Source organism: Scophthalmus maximus, chromosome 12 (assembly GCF_022379125.1).
Source record: "Scophthalmus maximus strain ysfricsl-2021 chromosome 12, ASM2237912v1, whole genome shotgun sequence".
In the NCBI taxonomy this organism is placed as follows: domain Eukaryota; kingdom Metazoa; phylum Chordata; class Actinopteri; order Pleuronectiformes; family Scophthalmidae; genus Scophthalmus; species Scophthalmus maximus.
Genome location: NC_061526.1, coordinates 11,950,699 through 11,968,313, shown reverse-complemented (window position 1 = coordinate 11,968,313; position 17,615 = coordinate 11,950,699). Strand labels below are relative to the sequence as shown.

The 17,615-nt window shown below is 42.6% G+C and overlaps 1 protein-coding gene across 4 annotated transcripts in view; it reads left to right on the top strand.

Annotated features, from left to right (window-relative positions):
* LOC118317943 (anoctamin-4) overlaps nucleotides 1–15,540 on the top strand; it is a 50,932-nt gene extending 35,392 nt beyond the window's left edge. For all 4 annotated transcript variants that reach the window (XM_035647131.2, XM_035647125.2, XM_035647148.2 and 1 more), the window contains 12 exons: nucleotides 684–848; nucleotides 1,069–1,105; nucleotides 1,404–1,515; nucleotides 2,262–2,319; nucleotides 7,189–7,286; nucleotides 7,480–7,622; nucleotides 9,091–9,243; nucleotides 9,349–9,496; nucleotides 9,598–9,717; nucleotides 10,248–10,353; nucleotides 11,405–11,638; nucleotides 14,926–15,540. In XM_035647131.2, the coding sequence (XP_035503024.1) occupies nucleotides 684–848; nucleotides 1,069–1,105; nucleotides 1,404–1,515; nucleotides 2,262–2,319; nucleotides 7,189–7,286; nucleotides 7,480–7,622; nucleotides 9,091–9,243; nucleotides 9,349–9,496; nucleotides 9,598–9,717; nucleotides 10,248–10,353; nucleotides 11,405–11,596 (1,332 nt within the window). In that variant the 3' untranslated portion in view covers nucleotides 11,597–11,638; nucleotides 14,926–15,540. The remainder of the gene's footprint in view (nucleotides 1–683; nucleotides 849–1,068; nucleotides 1,106–1,403; nucleotides 1,516–2,261; nucleotides 2,320–7,188; nucleotides 7,287–7,479; nucleotides 7,623–9,090; nucleotides 9,244–9,348; nucleotides 9,497–9,597; nucleotides 9,718–10,247; nucleotides 10,354–11,404; nucleotides 11,639–14,925) is intronic.
* Nucleotides 15,541–17,615: the final 2,075 nt, after the last annotated feature.

Genomic DNA, 17,615 nt, shown 5'->3' with positions numbered 1-17,615 from the left:
TGTAAATATTTGTGATGATTTATCAAATTCTACATTCCATTTTTATGCAGTTGGTACAGTTATCCATTACTCATCCCCTTCAATAGAATAAATCCTTGAATTCCTGATTTATTCAGTCCCACTTAACCTATGTTGGTGTTAAATGCAGAGAAATCCCAAATTCCTGCAATTTGGCTAAATGGTGAAGAGTAAATATCTAATCTTCCTTAGATCTGAACTGTTCAAGGGGTTGAAACTGAAATGCCAAAACATTGTATGTATTAGTTATATTTAGATTTTAGATTTTGTTTTGGTCAACATGGACATCTTAAAGCTACAGTGTGTAATATTTAGAAGAACTATTTCACAGAAATTGAATATATTGTCCATAGATATGTGTTCATACATGTATAATCACCCGAAGCAAACCGAAATGGAATTAGCGGTGCTGTTTAGTTGGTTGCTGTTTACAACTTTACCGCCAGATGCACCAGAAAAGTACAAAAATTACACACTGGGGCTTTAAATTTGAAATTATTTTATAAAATTGTACCAATTTGTGCATCATAATTGGATCTTTGTCACATTTATGCTTCTGTCTTAGCTTGTTCACTCGTGAAAAATACATTTTGATCTCTCAATGTAAATTTGATATTTGACATATGTTGTTGTGATACCTTTCCCGTAACACCCTGATGTCACAGATACTGGTGGTGATTGCCGCTGTGTTTGGCATTGTCATTTACCGCGTGATCACCGTCAGCACCTTTGCCGCCTTCGGCTGGGCTCTCATCAGGAACAACTCTCAGGTGGCGACCACGGGCACGGCAGTCTGCATCAACTTCTGCATCATCATGCTCCTCAACGTGGTGAGTTTGTGCCGTCCACCAACAGCAGCGGTGCAGAGAGAACAGGAGCAATATACCATTGGATTCCGGGCAAGGATAATCATAACACATCACCAGTAAGATACAAATATTCAAAAGTACAAACCACACGTGACTTGGCTGTTAAGTTACAACAGATGTATAGTCCATTTCAAGTCGTCACTCATTAATAGCATCCAACCATGTATTTCTTTTTTCCTAGCTCTATGAAAAAGTTGCTCTTCTTCTGACTAATTTAGGTAAGTGTACTGCACCAGCAGACCTGGTATTCTTGAAGCTGAAAGGGTGTTTTTTTTATGCAGACTGAAGTACTACTGTAAGTACATTAAATTGCTGTTGGCTCAGTATTCAGCATACAGAATTGAGGTCAGATGGCTTCTTTTTTCTCCATACAGCTGCAGTAATCTCATTAGTATAAATGGCAGTTTGTCCCATTGGATGTGTGAACTAGTGACAGAATTGTGATGTACTTATCTCTATATCTCCATATTTTCATGTCATTTTATCCATCTATCTCACCGCTCTGAACCTCCACAGAGCAGCCAAGGACGGAGTCAGAGTGGGAGAACAGCTTTACTCTCAAGATGTTCCTTTTTCAGTTCGTCAACCTCAACAGTTCAACTTTCTACATCGCCTTCTTTTTGGGGAGGTGAGAAAGTACTGTACAAGCCCCTGCAGAAGTCGAATAATAGTGTTGTACATTTTAGTTTTCTCGTAACATCATGAGATTACTATAATTTCATTGAAATGTAATACACTGTGCTCAGTAAAAAGATGAAGATGAACTAAATGACAGGTGATGAAAACACAATTCATACTTAGAAATAATATTTAACAGTATCCAGGGAAGTTGTTTGAGAGGATGAATACATTTGGTTTAGCCTCCCTCTTAGGCTTACTACAGGGGTGACCTGTAGTCTCTGCAGCATTTTGGTAAGTTGTCCTGAGTGAGAATATAGGCTTACACTATATTTCTAAATAGACAAAAAGACAGTAGACAGAAACTTAGGGTTTTAAATATTTACTCTTCACAGAATTTCTCGGGGTATTCTTTGAGGAGAAAGATTAAATATTTAAAACGCTTACTGCTTAGAGATTACGTTAGGCCCCTTGGTGTTCGGCTCATACGGTCAAGTGAGCCGAAAAAACTTGACCAAACTCAATCTCAACTCAAAGATTCTAATATCTCAATATGGAGGTTATAAAATCTAGAATAGATGTTTTATGGAATCCAAGTCCGAGGCGTTTACAACTTTAAGCATCAAGTCTGTTCTGTTGAGCTTGTGACGCTTTTGGTTTCACAATAAAACTTTTTGATTGATAGTCCAATTGTCACCTGACATTGGAAAAACAGACTTTATTCTAACAATTTTTTTTTTCCCCCTTGGTTGACAGGTTTACAGGCCGACCTGGTGCATATCTACGCCTCATCAATCGCTGGAAACTGGAAGAAGTGAGTAATGGGTTCCTGTGGGGCAAATAATAGCAAAGCATTATGGATCCGAGCGTTTCTGAATTAGACATTAGGCCAATACTGTATGCCCAACCATCAGGCATTCAAATGCCATCAGCAGTAAGTGTTGCTGCCGGTAGTGCTTATGGGAAAAAACACAAACCGGAGTGGTGTAAGGGGACAAAGGGCCTGGGCTGGTGCTCTTAGGTGCTGAGCTAATGTGCTCCCACTTGTTTCCCTGGCTGCAGAAATGGAAATACAAAAATCTCTGTAATGTGACATGTCAGCGTTTTATGCAGAGTCATGACTGTTCCCGGAGGGCTTGGTGCCTTGAATGGGCATTCGCAAAGCTGCTCAAAGCTCCAGGCATATGTCTGAAAGGTGTTCCCGTTAACAAAAAAACACTCTGAATATAAATTTGTGTTGCAGTATACAGTAGGTCTGTGGCCATCTAAGCCACGTCTATGCTGAACATTACAGGTCTGTCTCATAAATGAAATGCCAACACCCTGGCTTAAGAACGGAGACAAGGTTCCTCATAGGCAAAAAGCATCAAATCAAAAAACCCAATCATCACAGGAAACTGAACAAAGAAAAACCTTGTAAAACCGTCAAGATTGTAAAACAGTTCTGTTCGAAATGATGCACTACAAAATCCTATGGAGCATAATTAGATGCAAACGACAAACAATCACTTGCCAGCAGACTGATGTTTATTGAGCCCTACAAACAGTGTGTCCCACACTCATACTGCATACTAATTCTAAGCTGAACAGAGTAGACGCAGAGAGAGGTGTGTGCCTCTCGCTCCCTTAAGGTCTCAAGGTTCATTTGGTCATTTCATTTTTTTTAAGTCGCAAAAAAGGGGGGTTGATAAAAACTAAATGTTAGTGCCAATTCATTGTGAAAGAGCAACTGCCAATGGGGAAACCCCCTAAAACTCGACTGGCCAGCCAATGGCGTGGCTTGATCGCAAACTCAACTCAAACTCAAACTCACAGACACTTTCGGGGATGTAGCGCTGGAGCCGGTCCAGACAGAAATATGAAATAATGAATAAATACTATGAACAGCTTTTAAAAATGCAAATGACAAACAACCACTTATTAGCACGCTAATGTTTCTATACTAATTCTCATCGGGCTTTGTGTATGTACAGTAGTGTGTTTTCATGCTCAGTCAGTAGCATATGAAAAAACACTTGTCTGTTGTCCCACAATGCAGTGCACAAAGGAAATGGATGGGAGAGCTGCTCTCAGCCAGACAAAAAATGTAAAACATTGTGACCCAGTATCATTTTAAGACCAGCTGTATTCAATGTGTACTTTATTCTAATCACTATAGTATATTGTTTTGGAGTTAATATATAAGCAATCAACAAACTTGGAAATGAAACATATTTGCACTGTTTGATGTCAACTGTGGAAATCTGACTTCATAAAAAGAGTACACACTGTCACAGACTGGGGGAAAAACAACAGACGACCCGACACAGACAAAGGGAAGCACAGAGACTAAATACACACAAGGAGGGCGGGGCAAATAGAACACAGGTGAGACATGTTAGGAACATGTGCAGACAATCACAGGAGACACAGGAAAAACAAAACACCAGAAACAAGATACAGGAAAGTAAGTGAATCAACACTCGGGAAGGGACTTCAGAATAAAACAGGAAACCAAGACACAGGGGCAGGAGACACGGGCAAAGTAAAGAGGAACCGACAAAAGACCGGGAAACAAGAAGTGCAAAACTAATTCAAAATAAAACAGGAAGTCAAAACACGGAATCATGACAGTGTCCCCCTAAAAAAATGTCACTGGGTAACCGAACAGGGGTCTTGCTGGGGGGTTCAGCAGGCATAGCTGTTCTAGGGGAAGGACCGGAGGCCGGGCAGGCAAGCAAGGCAGTTCATGAGGAAGGCCCGGAGGCCTTGCAGGCAGGCATAACAGGTCTGGGGGAAGGCCCGGAGGCCAGGCAGGCAGGCATAACAGGTCTGGGGGAAGGCCCGGAGGCCGGGCAGGCAGGCATAACAGCTCTGGGGGACGGCCCGGAGGCCGGGCAGGCAAGCAAGGCAGTTCTGGAGAGAGGCCCAGAGGCCTTGCAGGCAGGCATAACAGGTCTAAGGGAAGGCCCGGAGGCCTTGCAGGCAGGCATGACAGTTCTGGGGGAAGGCCCGGAGGCCTTGCGGGCAGGCATAACAGTTCTGGGGGGAGGCCCGGAGGCCTTGCAGGCAGGCGTAACAGTTCTGGGGAAACACCCACGAGGGACACGTCGATCGGCGACGAGGAGCAGGCATCGGCCAGACCACCGGCGAGGAACGTGTTGATTGGCCCACTGACTGGCGACGAGGAACAGGCTTCAGCCGGACCACCGACGAGTGACGTGTCGATCGGCCAACCGACTGGAGACGAGGAGGGGGGATCGGCTGGACCACCAACAAGGAACGTGTTGAATGGCCCACTGACTGGAGATGAGGAGGGTTCGGCCAGATCACCGACGAGGAACGTGTCGATCGGTCCACCAACTGGCGACGAGGAGCAGAGTTCGGCCAGACCACCGACGGTGGACCGTGTCAATCGGTCCACCAACTGGAGATGAGGAGGGGGGATCAGCTCGACCACCGACGAGGAACGTGACGTTTGGCCCACCGACTGGAGACGAGGAGGGTTTGGCCGGACCACCGACGAGGAACATGTCGATCGGCCTACCGACTGGCGACGAGGAGCAGAGTTCGGCCAGACCACCGATGAGGACCGTGTCAATCGGTCCACCGACTGGAGACGAGGAGGGGGGATCGGCTGGACCACCGACGAGGAACGTGTCGTTTGGCCCACCGACTGGAGACGAGGAGGGGGGATCGGCTGGACCACCGACGAGGAACGTGTCATTTGGCCCACCGACTGGAGACGAGGAGGGTTTGGCCGGACCACCGACAAGGAACATGTCGATCGGCCTACCGACTGGCGACGAGGAGGGTTCAGCCAGACCACCGACGAGTGATGTGTCGATCGGCCCACCAACTAGCGACGAGGAACAGGCATCGGCCGGACCACCGACGGGGAACGTGACGATCGGCCCACCGACTGGAGGTGTGGAGGACGGCTGGAGGCAAGCAATCCGCAGGCCTGCCGACGTGGAGACCAGCTGCACACTAGTAACCCAGAGGCTAGCTGATGTGGAGGTCGACTGGAGGCTACCAGCGACAGAGGTCTCAAAACTCCTTAATTGAGGGTACCACTCCACAAGGCACTGTTTTGACCGGACCAAACGCTGCATCAAAGTCCTTACGGTGTCTTTCTCTTCAATACTTTCAGTCCGCTCTAGATAATCCAAAAGTCCCTGGACTTGTCGTGCCGCGTCAAAAAAACGAAATGCCACTCTCTGCGGGGTCATCTTTGGGGTTGGGTCGTTCTTTCACGTTTTGCAGGAAGCAGGACCCAAATGCAGGGGTGTAAAAATATGGCACAATGTCACATTGGTGAGCGCGCAGTCAGACTCTTCTTTGAGACTCTGAAGCAGTAGATATTAATCTGACCAAAGAAAAAATTGTCCTGTGCACGCTCAACTCTGCCTACACGCTCGCTCAATCTTTGATCAGTGTGCTCACAAGCACCCGCACACTTGCACACAGTATCTCTGTGCTCTCGACATCTAGTGTGCGCTCGCAACTCTGCCTGGACGCTCGCTCGAGGTGGCACAGCCTCATTAAAAATGCACCAAAAAAAACAGCCAATCACAGACTGGGGGGCTGCTTCAAGCCTGGATGTAAACCATGGACGTATTTTGCGAGAGAAAGAGGGATTTTTATGAGAAAGAGGGATTTTAAGATACAAAAATACAGAATGATGGAAAATAACACCACAAACATTCCACCACAGCCCCAGGTGAGTAGAGATTTTTGCGTTTGTTTCTTATTAAAGGCGCCCATGGTCTATGGTTGAAAATCCCTCGAAAAACCAGCCAATCATAGACTGGGTCTAGGGAGCAATTCTGATTTGCCGTTTACATCCAGGCTTGAAGCAGCCCCCCCCCCCAGCATTTTTAAACAGGCTGTGCCACCTCGAGCGAGCGTCCAGGCAGAGTTGCGAGCGCACACCAGATGAGCAGGAAACACAGGAAAAACAAGACACCAGAAACAAGACACAGGAAAGGAAGGGAATCAACTTCAGAATAAAACAGGAAACCAAAACACGGAGTCATGACACAGGGGCAGGAGACACAGGCAAAGTAAAGAGGAACCGACAAAAGACCGGGAAACAGGAAGTGCAAAACTAATTCAAAATAAATCAGTAAATCAAAACACGGAATCATGACAGACTTATTGAGAAAAAATGAGAAATGGAAATGATTTAAGAATAACATTGCTGTCATATTATGCCAATTTTTATTTCAAACAAGATCACGATGACTGTCAATGCCAGTATATTGTGACAACCCTGATTCCAATCTAACAGTTTGTCCAAAAAACTTTAGCGATTGACTATGGCCAGTCAAGACACAAATATTATAAATACAAGCGGGCCTGCATTGTGGCAAGTTGCTCTACTCTGCTATGGTAAAGGTAAATACATACAACTTATCACTGTCATCTAATATGGACCAGTGCTGCTGTAGCTTTTGGACACCCTTAAATCCCATGCATAATCTAGGTCTGTGTTGTTTCTAGTATTCCCATAAACTGAAAACGATTTCTGTGTTTTCCCGCGAGTAACGCTTACAAAACCTGACAAGACTTTCTACAGTAATGCAGAGTGCCTACATTTTTTACCTACATTTTAAAAATCCCATTATTAGCAAGGACTACAGTTTGAGTTGACCTCCTTCTCTCTCTCTCTGTCTCTCTCTCTCTCTCCTTGTCCGTGCAGTGCCACCCCAGCGGCTGTCTCATTGACCTCTGCCTGCAGATGGGGATCATCATGGTGCTAAAACAGACCTGGAATAACTTTATGGAGCTCGGCTACCCGTGAGTGCCAAGGTTTTGCATTTCAATCTTCACCACAATAATGACGTTGTAAAATACCTACAGTCGGATGTGGCATCCGGTCTGCTGCCTTCTTGTTCGCAGAATGACGACAGAAGAGTTCGCATCCAATGGTTGGAGTCAATTGTTTCCGCCATTTCCTGCTGTGTATTTTCTGTGCTGTTGTATTTTCTAGGCTGATCCAGAACTGGTGGACGCGGCGGAGGCTGAGGCGAGAGCATGGACAGCACGCCAAGGCCAGCTTCCCTCAGTGGGAGAGGGATTACAACCTGCAGCCAATGAATGCCTACGGACTCTTTGACGAATACTTGGAGATGAGTACGTAGCACCTCAAGCAAAATACAATTTATTTACATTAAGCACTGATTATTTAAATTTTTTTGCCAATATTAACAACCTTTAATATCAGGTTTATGTTTTTTATGGTTATCCCGAACACACTCCACCTTTTTATCTTCTACAACACAATTTTTCATTTGGTAGCCCAGCAGCTGCGGTCTGTGTTATGTAATTGTGACAGTGGTTTACAGGGGATTGAATTTCGGCAGAGAGCTTTTTCCGTCTGCTCGCCACTGTCTATTAATATTTCTATATATATTTATTCATGATATTTCATCTTATTCAAGGAAAGTAATTACACAAATCTCCCAGTTGTTGGACGAATAAAGGAGTATCTTATCTTAAGTGATGGTATATATCCCAATCAGGCAATACTATCATTTTTTGTATTGTAATAATGGTATTTCACAGTGACATCACCATGACTTCATTCAAACCATATGATGAGGAATGATTAGTTAATGTAAATAAGCTGTAGATTGTGTCTCTAATCGTGTTGGTTGCAAAAGATAAGGCATTACTGTACTTTATGATGTGACGATGACATCATTCCTACGATAGGATCAAGAGTTGTTTTCTTTTTTTTTTTTTTATCTATACAAGGTTTAAGTCATGTCCTATAGGATGCAGAGATACCTTGAAAAAATGTAATCTTTGAACTATGCATGACATCATTTTCTGAATTCAATGTGACTGCTTCCTGATTTCACTTATCGTACGACATCATACGATAGAACATACTTTTCTGTTTAATATAACCTTTAGATTGTCTCTCGATTATTTATGAAGATATCTTAGAAAAAGTGTTTTTCTGGCCATATATTTTTGTTGACCTTTGATCTTTGACTCCAAAAGTTAAACATCTGGAGATACCCTCCCAAGCAGGGTTGGAGAACTAAGAAACGGCCCTGGACTCCCACTTCCCCCCAAATAGGCCCGATTGGCACGTAGCACCATAAGAATTGGCAATCCAATTTTGTTTTAATATGCAATTTAAACAGGGATAAATGGGTGTAAATTTGGATGATGGCTGGGTTAAATGACTGATAATTGCATAATTAATTGGTCTTCATCAATTTTACTATAGTTTTGTTCACGATGCGATTTGTGAGGGGAAAAAAAAGAAGGGAAGATGACACAGGGTTGCTTCGCACTCAAAACCTTCAGTACATATGACAGATGCGCTACCAAACGGAAATGCTCTGTATGCTGCCACTACCACAGTTTCAAATATTTGGTGAAAATCTATCCATGCGTCGTTGATTTACACACACACACACACATGGGAGAAAACAAAACTCCGCCTCCGGAGTAATGAATGCTAATGTCGCACCGTACCTGCCGAATGTATAACTATGCAACTGTTGTCTGACATATTTCTCATGGTAAATGCCTGTGGGGGTGGGGGGGGTTATTCAAAGGCTCTTGTGCTCAATCTGTGTTTCAGTTTTACAGTTCGGCTTCACCACCATCTTCGTGGCAGCGTTCCCCCTGGCCCCTCTCTTAGCGCTGCTCAACAACGTCATTGAGATCCGTTTAGACGCCTACAAGTTTGTCACACAGTGGCGGCGACCTCTGCCTTCACAAGCCAAAGACATAGGTAAATGAATTATTTTTTATTTTGCCCCAGAAGGAGGGTAAGAGGGTCTTCCCCACCAGAGATCTTTTTCCTGTTTTATATGAATTTGGTGTGTGTTTGTGGCAGGGATCTGGTATGGCATTCTGGAAGGCATCGGCATCCTGTCCGTCATCACCAATGCCTTTGTCATTGCCGTTACCTCAGACTTCATCCCTCGCCTTGTTTACGCCTACAAGTATGGACCTTGTGCCGGTCAGGGCCGAGCAGGGGAAGGGTGAGTGACAAGTCATTCCTTTACTTTGGTTCGTAGATTTGTGATATTGATAATCCTGTTTTTAAAACACTGGATAAAAAGATTCCTCATGTGATCCTCAGATGTATGATGGGTTACGTCAACGCCAGCCTCTCAGTGTTCCGGGTGTCCGACTTTGAGAACCGATCGCAGCCCATGACTAATGGCTCTGAGTTTATTGGGGAAGCTGTGAAGTACTGCAGGTACAGTAGCGCATTGCTGAAGGTCCCCGCAACAAAAGCCTTTAGTTTTCATTTAGCTTAAATTGTTAAACAAAAATGTTACCTTTCTGTGGCCTCAGTCTTGGTTAGTTTCGATATAAACTATTTGCTACACACGCAAAAAAAAGAACGAAACCCTCCAATGGAAACGGAAGCGTGTTCATTTTTATAACTGGATCTGGCTGCGAGCATTTGTGCAGCCCTAGATGGATTGCATGACCTTTTCTGTGTGTGTTCATCCTTCACTCTATTAATGATCCCTATTAACCAACATACGGACCCTCGCTGAGATGCACATAAAATATGAATCACAAAAAATAAATATTTCAAACAGGAGAATGCCGTAAATATCTCCCTGTAGCCAGGTACTAGATTTTAATGGTGAGGCGACCTAGAGCTAAAATCATGTTTTGCGTACAGAAGTTATGAACTTTAGTCAGATTTGATACATCTTTTTTGTCGGTTGCTGGATCTCATCAGTGCTACTATACGATGATGTTGTGCACCAACAGGTACCGTGACTACAGGGAGCCTCCGGATTCTGCCGAGCCCTACTCCTACACTCTGCAGTTCTGGCACGTCCTGGCAGCCCGACTGGCGTTCATCATTGTCTTTGAGGTCAGTGTTTTCAGTCTGTGACAAATGACTTATCGATGACGGCTTCAACCAGATTTTACTCAAACCGGCCCTCTTATACGGTCCCTTTCAAAAGGCCTTTTGATTGCTGGGTATGGTTTTAGAGTTACATCAGGACAAACTGCAAGGTTCAATTTGGCAGATGTGTCATCTTGAAATTCATGCCGTCTATCTGTGGAGACACTTGATTTAGACTATGTAAGTGAATACAAATTAGTTTCAATAGCCAGATCAAATGACATGGATTTTTTTTGTGAGGAATGTTAATGTTGCTCCATGTCCACCCTATCAACTTTATAATAGCAATGAATGAATGCAGGTCTAACCGACTGAGGCCTACTCATGTTTCCCTTTTAAAGTAATTCAATTCAATCCAATTTTATTTGTGAAGCACCAAATCACAACATATATCTCAAGGCACTAACATTACGAAAGAGTTTAAGGGCCCGATTGAAGAAAGAAAATTGAAGTGTGACTTAAAGTCCTGATATTCTGAGAATAAAGTAATTTTACTATACATTCCAAAAATAAACAGCAACCCAGGACCCAGGCATGAGCCCTGGCAACAACTTTCTCTGGTGTTGTGCCACACTGACAACAGGACCGTTAATATCATGTCATTCACGTTAAACGTTTATTAAACGCTTTTGCTCTTTGAACCTAGACTGAAGTACAGCTTCACAAAGTTTCTCCACGTTCCTCATTTTAACGAATGGGACTGCTCTTCTGACAACTTTACGACTTTATTCTCATAGAATTACAACTTTATTCTCAGAATATTTCAACTTAAAATAACGTCATTATTCTCGTAATATAACAACTTTATTCTCTGAAATTCATGACTTTATTCTCAGTCTCCAATTTTTTTTTCCAATACTCTGTCGTACTTACATAGAAAAGAGAAACCCAACAGTCCCAGCAGTGAGAATTCCCTGTTTGCTATCTTTCCGCTGCTTGTCGCTCTAAAGATGCAGTTCAGAATATATCTCCGATGTTTGTGATAACTTTTTCTCAGTTTTTTTGTTCTTTGCAGCACATGGTCTTCGCCATCAAAACCCTGATCGCGTACCTGATCCCAGACCTTCCCAAGGACCTGCGGGACCGCATGCGTAGGGAGAAATACCTTATCCAGGAGATGATGTATGAGGCTGAGCTGGAGAGACTGCAGAAGGAGAAGAACGAGAAGAAGAAGAAAGTTCGGGCCCACCACAAGGAATGGCCCTGAACACGCCACGCTGGTGCAACCAGACGTTTGGAAAAAAATACAGTTTGTACAGGAAATTTTTATTCAACTCTGTTCCATTACCTTGTCTGGGCTTTTATTTACAGTGTTAAACGAAAGGGGAACTTAAAGTCAGCTAAACCTCTCCCCCGGAACAGGGATTATCCAATCATAGCTTAGCAACCGTAACCGGACATGGCAGGTCAGTCAAGGTTGGGATCTCTCCACATGTTGAGGTGGCTGTAAACAGTTCGGAGAGTGCTGGGGCGGGGAGGTTTCTGGCCCTTTCCAAAGCCAAAAACACAAAAGGCCATCTTCCTAGTTCAATTCAATTCAATTCAATTTTATTTGTATAGCGCCATATCACAACATACATTGTCTCAAGGCACTTTACATAGTGAGGTCAATATTACAATATTACAGGGAAAACCCAACAAATCCCACAATGAGCAAAGCACTTGGCGACGGTGGAGAGAAAAAACTCCCTTTTAACATGAAGAAATCTCTGACAGAACCAGACTCAGTTGTGGGCGGTCATCTGTCTCGACCGGTTGGGGTGAGGAGAGAGAGGAGGAAGAGAGGAGAGGTGGGCAGAAAGAGGGTGGGAGGCGAGACAGTAGGAGAGAAGAGAGAGAGAGGACAGTTGTACAACCGCCGCTGTAATCTCTACCAGACTGATACTTATGATTAAAAAATACAATTATGTTGTTGTTATTATTAGTGATGATATTAATATTAATATTAATAATAGCAATAATAATGACGGGTTTGGGTCCTGCAGCTCTGGGGTAAGAGATGCACTAGGAGAGATAGAAAACACAAACAGGGTTAGTGACATGTACTGTAAACATATCGGGGGATGGGGGGGTAGTATAACAGTTGCTTTAATTTCTACCAGACTGATACTTATAATTAGTGAAAACTGATACTTACAAATACAATGATGTTATTAATAATAATGATAGTAATAATAATAACGACGGGTTTGGATCCTGCAGCTCTGGGGTCAGATCTACTAGGGGAGAGAGAAAACAGAGTTAGTGACATGTAATGTAGATACATGGGGGCAGAGAGAGAGAGAGAGAGAGAGATTGAAAAAGGTGGGAGAAGGAGAGAGATATAAAGGGAGAGAAAGAGGGAGAAGGAGAGAACGGGAGAGGGAGAAAGATGCTCATGATATAAGTTCCCCCAGCAGTCTAGGCCTATAACAGCATAATAAAGAAATGGTTTATTAAACACCTGAGCAGTTCTAACTATAAGCTTTATCAAAAAGGAAGGTTTTAAGTTTAACTTTAAATGTAGACAGGGTATCTGCATCCCTGACACAAACTGGGAGCTGGTTCCAGATGAGAGGAGCCTGGTGGCTGAAGGCTCTGCCTCCCATTCTACTTTTACAGACTCTGGGAACCACAAGTAATCCTGCATTTACAGAGCGAAGTGATCTATTGGGATAATATGAAACTAGGAGCTCTGTAAGATATGATGGAGCTTGATTATTAAGGGCTTTGTAGGTTAGGAGCAGTATTTTGAATTCTATTCTGAATTTTACAGGAAGCCAATGCAGAGATTCTAACACTGGAGAAATATGATCTCTTTTTCTAGTTCCTGTCAGAACTCGAGCTGCGGCATTTTGGATTAGCTGGAGGCTTTTCACAGACTTATTGGGGCATCCTAGCAGTAATGAATTACAGTAGTCCAGTCTAGAAGTAACAAAAGCATGGACTAGTTTTTCAGCATCCTTTTGAGAGAGGATGTTTCTAATGTTCTTGATATTGCGCAGGTGAAAGAAGGCTGTCCTAGAGACTTGTTTTATGTGTGAGTCAAAGGACATGTCCTGGTCAAAGGTAACTCCAAGGTTTCTCACAGTAGAGCTGGAGGCCAAGGTAATGCCATCCAAAGTAACTATATGATCAGATAATGTTTCTGTGAGGTGTTTAGGGCCGAGTATAATGACCTCAGTTTTTTCTGAATTTAGAAGTAAAAAATTATAAGTCATCCAGGCCTTTATGTCTTTAAGACAATCCAGAAGTTTGTCTACCTGATTAGTTTCATCTGGCTTTATAGATAAATACAGCTGGGTATCATCAGCGTAGCAATGGAAATTGATGTGGCGTTTTCTTATAATATTGCCTAAAGGAAGCATATATAGAGTGAAAAGTATCGGTCCCAGTACAGAACCTTGTGGTACTCCATGTCTCACTTTTGTATGAACGGAAGATTTGTTATTAACGTTAACAAACTGAAATCTATCAGATAAGTAGGACTTAAACCATTCTAGTGCTGTTCCTTTAATCCCAGTGTGTTCTAGTCTCTGTAACAGAATTTTGTGATCGATGGTATCAAATGCAGCACTAAGATCTAAAAGGACGAGAATAGAAACATATCCACTGTCTGAGGCCATGAGAAGGTCGTTGGTAACCTTCAGTAGTGCTGTTTCTGTACTATGATGTTTTCTGAAACCTGACTGAAAGTCTTCAAGCAGACTATTCCTGTGTAAATGATCACATAACTGGTTAGCAACAGTTTTTTCTAGTTCAGTACCCATTGCACTTAACTTACATATATATCTTATATTATATATTGCTGTATACCTGTATATAATATTAGGACTAACCAGCTACACACTGCAGCACTGTCGTCTTGTTAGGCCCACCACCTGGTGAGGAGGTGAACTTTTTTACCGGGGACATGTACTGTAGTTTAAGCCTCAGTGCGTTTTCTCAATAAACCAGTCAGCTGGAAACAGCTGGAGCCTTCCTCTGTCTGAAATGAGGGACCTATTTAAGAGTCACTAAGAGTTTCTAATGGTGCATGTGCCACCGGTGTCGATCAAAACTCCACCTGCCGCGTGAGAATGGGAAGCTCCACACAGGAAGAGCAGCAGTAATTAAGATACCAAGAGAAAGGGTTCGCCTGCATGCCCATTGTGTCCTTGGGCAAGACCCTTAACCCCCTAAATCGTTTCTGACGGCTCTTCCCGGCAGGGTACGAATGTGAATGCGTGTGACAGATGAAGCGATTCGCCGCCAATCCATTCACTTTAAGTCGCTCTAGGCTCAATCCACCAATAGCTTGAACTGGAAATATCCAAATAAGGACATAGACTTAAATGTTAAAGTCACTGAAATCTCGATAAAATAATGATGAAGGGTTCTTTTGGGGTTTTGTTTTTTTTAAATGGCCTAAATCAAACTGAATCAAAGGAGAGAAAGCATGGCAGTAATGGTAGGCAAGACTATAGAAAATGGAAGAAAAACATGAAAATAAATTAAATAAAAATGTTAACAATACTTATTTCCAAGGACTCACCATCAAGTTCCTCTCATTCCCAGGTTTTTCAGCTGGAGTTTGGTTTTTCCATGCACAGTGAAAAGAAAGCGAAGAGTGCTGGGTTTCCTGCATGATACTGGACCCTCATACTTCCCTCCTGCTTCTGCCACGTCAGACCAGCACCTCCAAGTGGACAGCTGATGACCTGCACCCAGCAGCGTCGCAGTGGCCCCGGAGCCCTCTTGAGTGTGTCTCGCTCTTGAACATTCGGCAGCAGGTTTTGCAACATGTTTTGTTTTTTTTTTTTCTTTCTCTCTCTGGATGGTTTCGGCCACACAGCGTATGTCTTCAGATCCTGAATATAGGTTTCAAGCAAGGCTCGACTTTTACGGATTTCTTCTTTCAGAACGTGAAAATAACTCTGCTGAGCTTACTGAATGACAAAACCCTGTTTACATTTCTCCTTGTCTGAGGAGTTCACATTTTTGCTTTATTGTAAATAGAGATATTAATGATAATGAATGTCAGGCCCTCTGCTCTGCTGTAGTGCAATGAAAATACAAGTTAAGAGTCTATTATATCCAAGCTGTGGCTGTGTCCACAGTTTGCTTACATTGGAAATGCATTTGAACTTAGATTGATAACTGCAGTAATAAAAATTATTTATTGTAAAGAGATTTGACTTTATCTTGACAGCGCATGTGTGTGTGTATGTGTGTTTGTGTTTGTATGTGTGTGTGTGTGTGAGAATCAAAAAATGGTAGCTCTGTTTTACTGGTCTGTATTTTATTAATTCATATTTTTATTCATAGTTTAACTCAAATTGTCTTAATCAGTGCACATTAGGTTAGCTGAACAGATAAATATCTGAAATATGGTTTTAAGGTAAGAATACAACTCAACAAACATGAATTGTAGTTACCAATTATTACATATTTACTATGGAATTTTTCTTTTAAGGACATTTCTGTAATTATTACATAATTTATGGATTGGAATTGTGGATGGACATGATAAGGTTATACAAGTAAAATCATTTGATAGTTTTACATTCAACCATCATCAAAAGGGAAAGAAGAAAAAAAACAATCCAGTGAAGACAACTCCAGTACATTTTACGTTTTTACATTATATATTTATATTCGTATTCATCCAGAAAGAAATTAAATGGCGCACAGAAAAATCACAAAAAAACAACAACACATGAAACATTTAGGAAGTGGAGTGAGTTTGTTTTCCCAAAATGCCCAAGCCAGGTAAAAAGAAAGTTTTGCACTGATACTATACCTAAAGCTGAAGCCTGTATTCCTGAATGTTAACACTCATTTGGACATTTTGGACAGATAGGAGAGGACGAGAGAGATATAATGGGAGGGAGTAAAAGAGAGCGAGGGTAGACACACACACACACACACACACACACACACAGAAAAACAGATAAAAGTGTATCTTTGACAACACCACCAGAGGGGAGTAGAGAGCTGAGTTGCACTGAAGAAGCAGACGTCTTTGTCAACTCCTCACTGTGTTATAATCACTTTGGCCTGGTGAAGCCTCGAATAATACAAGTTGGAAGGTTTATTAACATTTTTGAGTGAATTCAGCATGGTGAGCATTTGTGCAACTGTCCCTTTATGTCACTTGTTTCATTGAAATCAATGATTTGAGGGAAACGTCCAACGACCATGACGCTGGGCCCTCAGTGGGTAAACAGCTTGTTATCACTCCCGCTGTAGATAAGCTTTTATAATCATCCTCGCTGAGCTGTGATTTATGACCAAACGCAGCCCTGCTGCATGCCTTCGAGACACTTTTATGAGCTTTCTGACTGGAAAGCTGGGAAAAAATAAATCATGGTTTTCAACATAAAACTCCATATTGGATATTTTAGCGTATAGGTGCATTTGCATCACCTTCTGCAACTCCCAGACCTTTTGACACATTGGCATGCATGTTCAACATGATGACAATCACTACAGCATGGTGTTGGACATCTTCGCAGATGCATTTTTAATACCCAAACACATCTGTTTATCTGACGCCTGGTCATTTTTTAACACACAAATAATCATTAATTGAGTGTTGAGGCTTGTCCTTCAGCGCGGATTACTCCGGTGACTTGGCCTCCGCACCAACTCCAATTTGATTACTAAAAGCAGGGGACAGGACACAAACGGTGTTTTGTTTCCTATTAAGGGGACTCTTCTCCTCTCTAAGAGGATTACCCCTGACACACGAAACAAGAGTTACGTAAGGCTGTCAGAGGATAATATCTGACATTTTCCCCACATCCCTCATTTTGGTAGCTCGGCACTCATGTGCACTCGCTGTGGTTCAGCTGCGGTGTGGCGCAACAGTGTTAGTGCGAGGCGTAAAAGAAAGAAGGGTGGTGTTATTTATGTGGAGAGGACAGGCCTGTCACCTTATTGCAGTTTTTTCATATTCAGGTTCATACTTTTAATGTGGGTTGCCACTTAAAAAAGATTTACATGCTCTTATGTTCAGAAAAGGCATCAGTGTTCTCATACTGCTCATTCCTGCAGCTCCTCTTTTCACCCTATGTCTAAAACACCTGGATTTCTTTTCTTTTTTTTGTGGGCTGGCTAAACCCAGATACCTAAATTTATGCGCACGAACTCCGAAAAGTCACCTTCTTTTCCTCACATTCGTGTATTCTTCTTTTTTTCACTTTACAGCTGTATTCGTAAATTTTTTTGTTTTACCAAATGGCCGAGGTACAAAGAGTTACCCA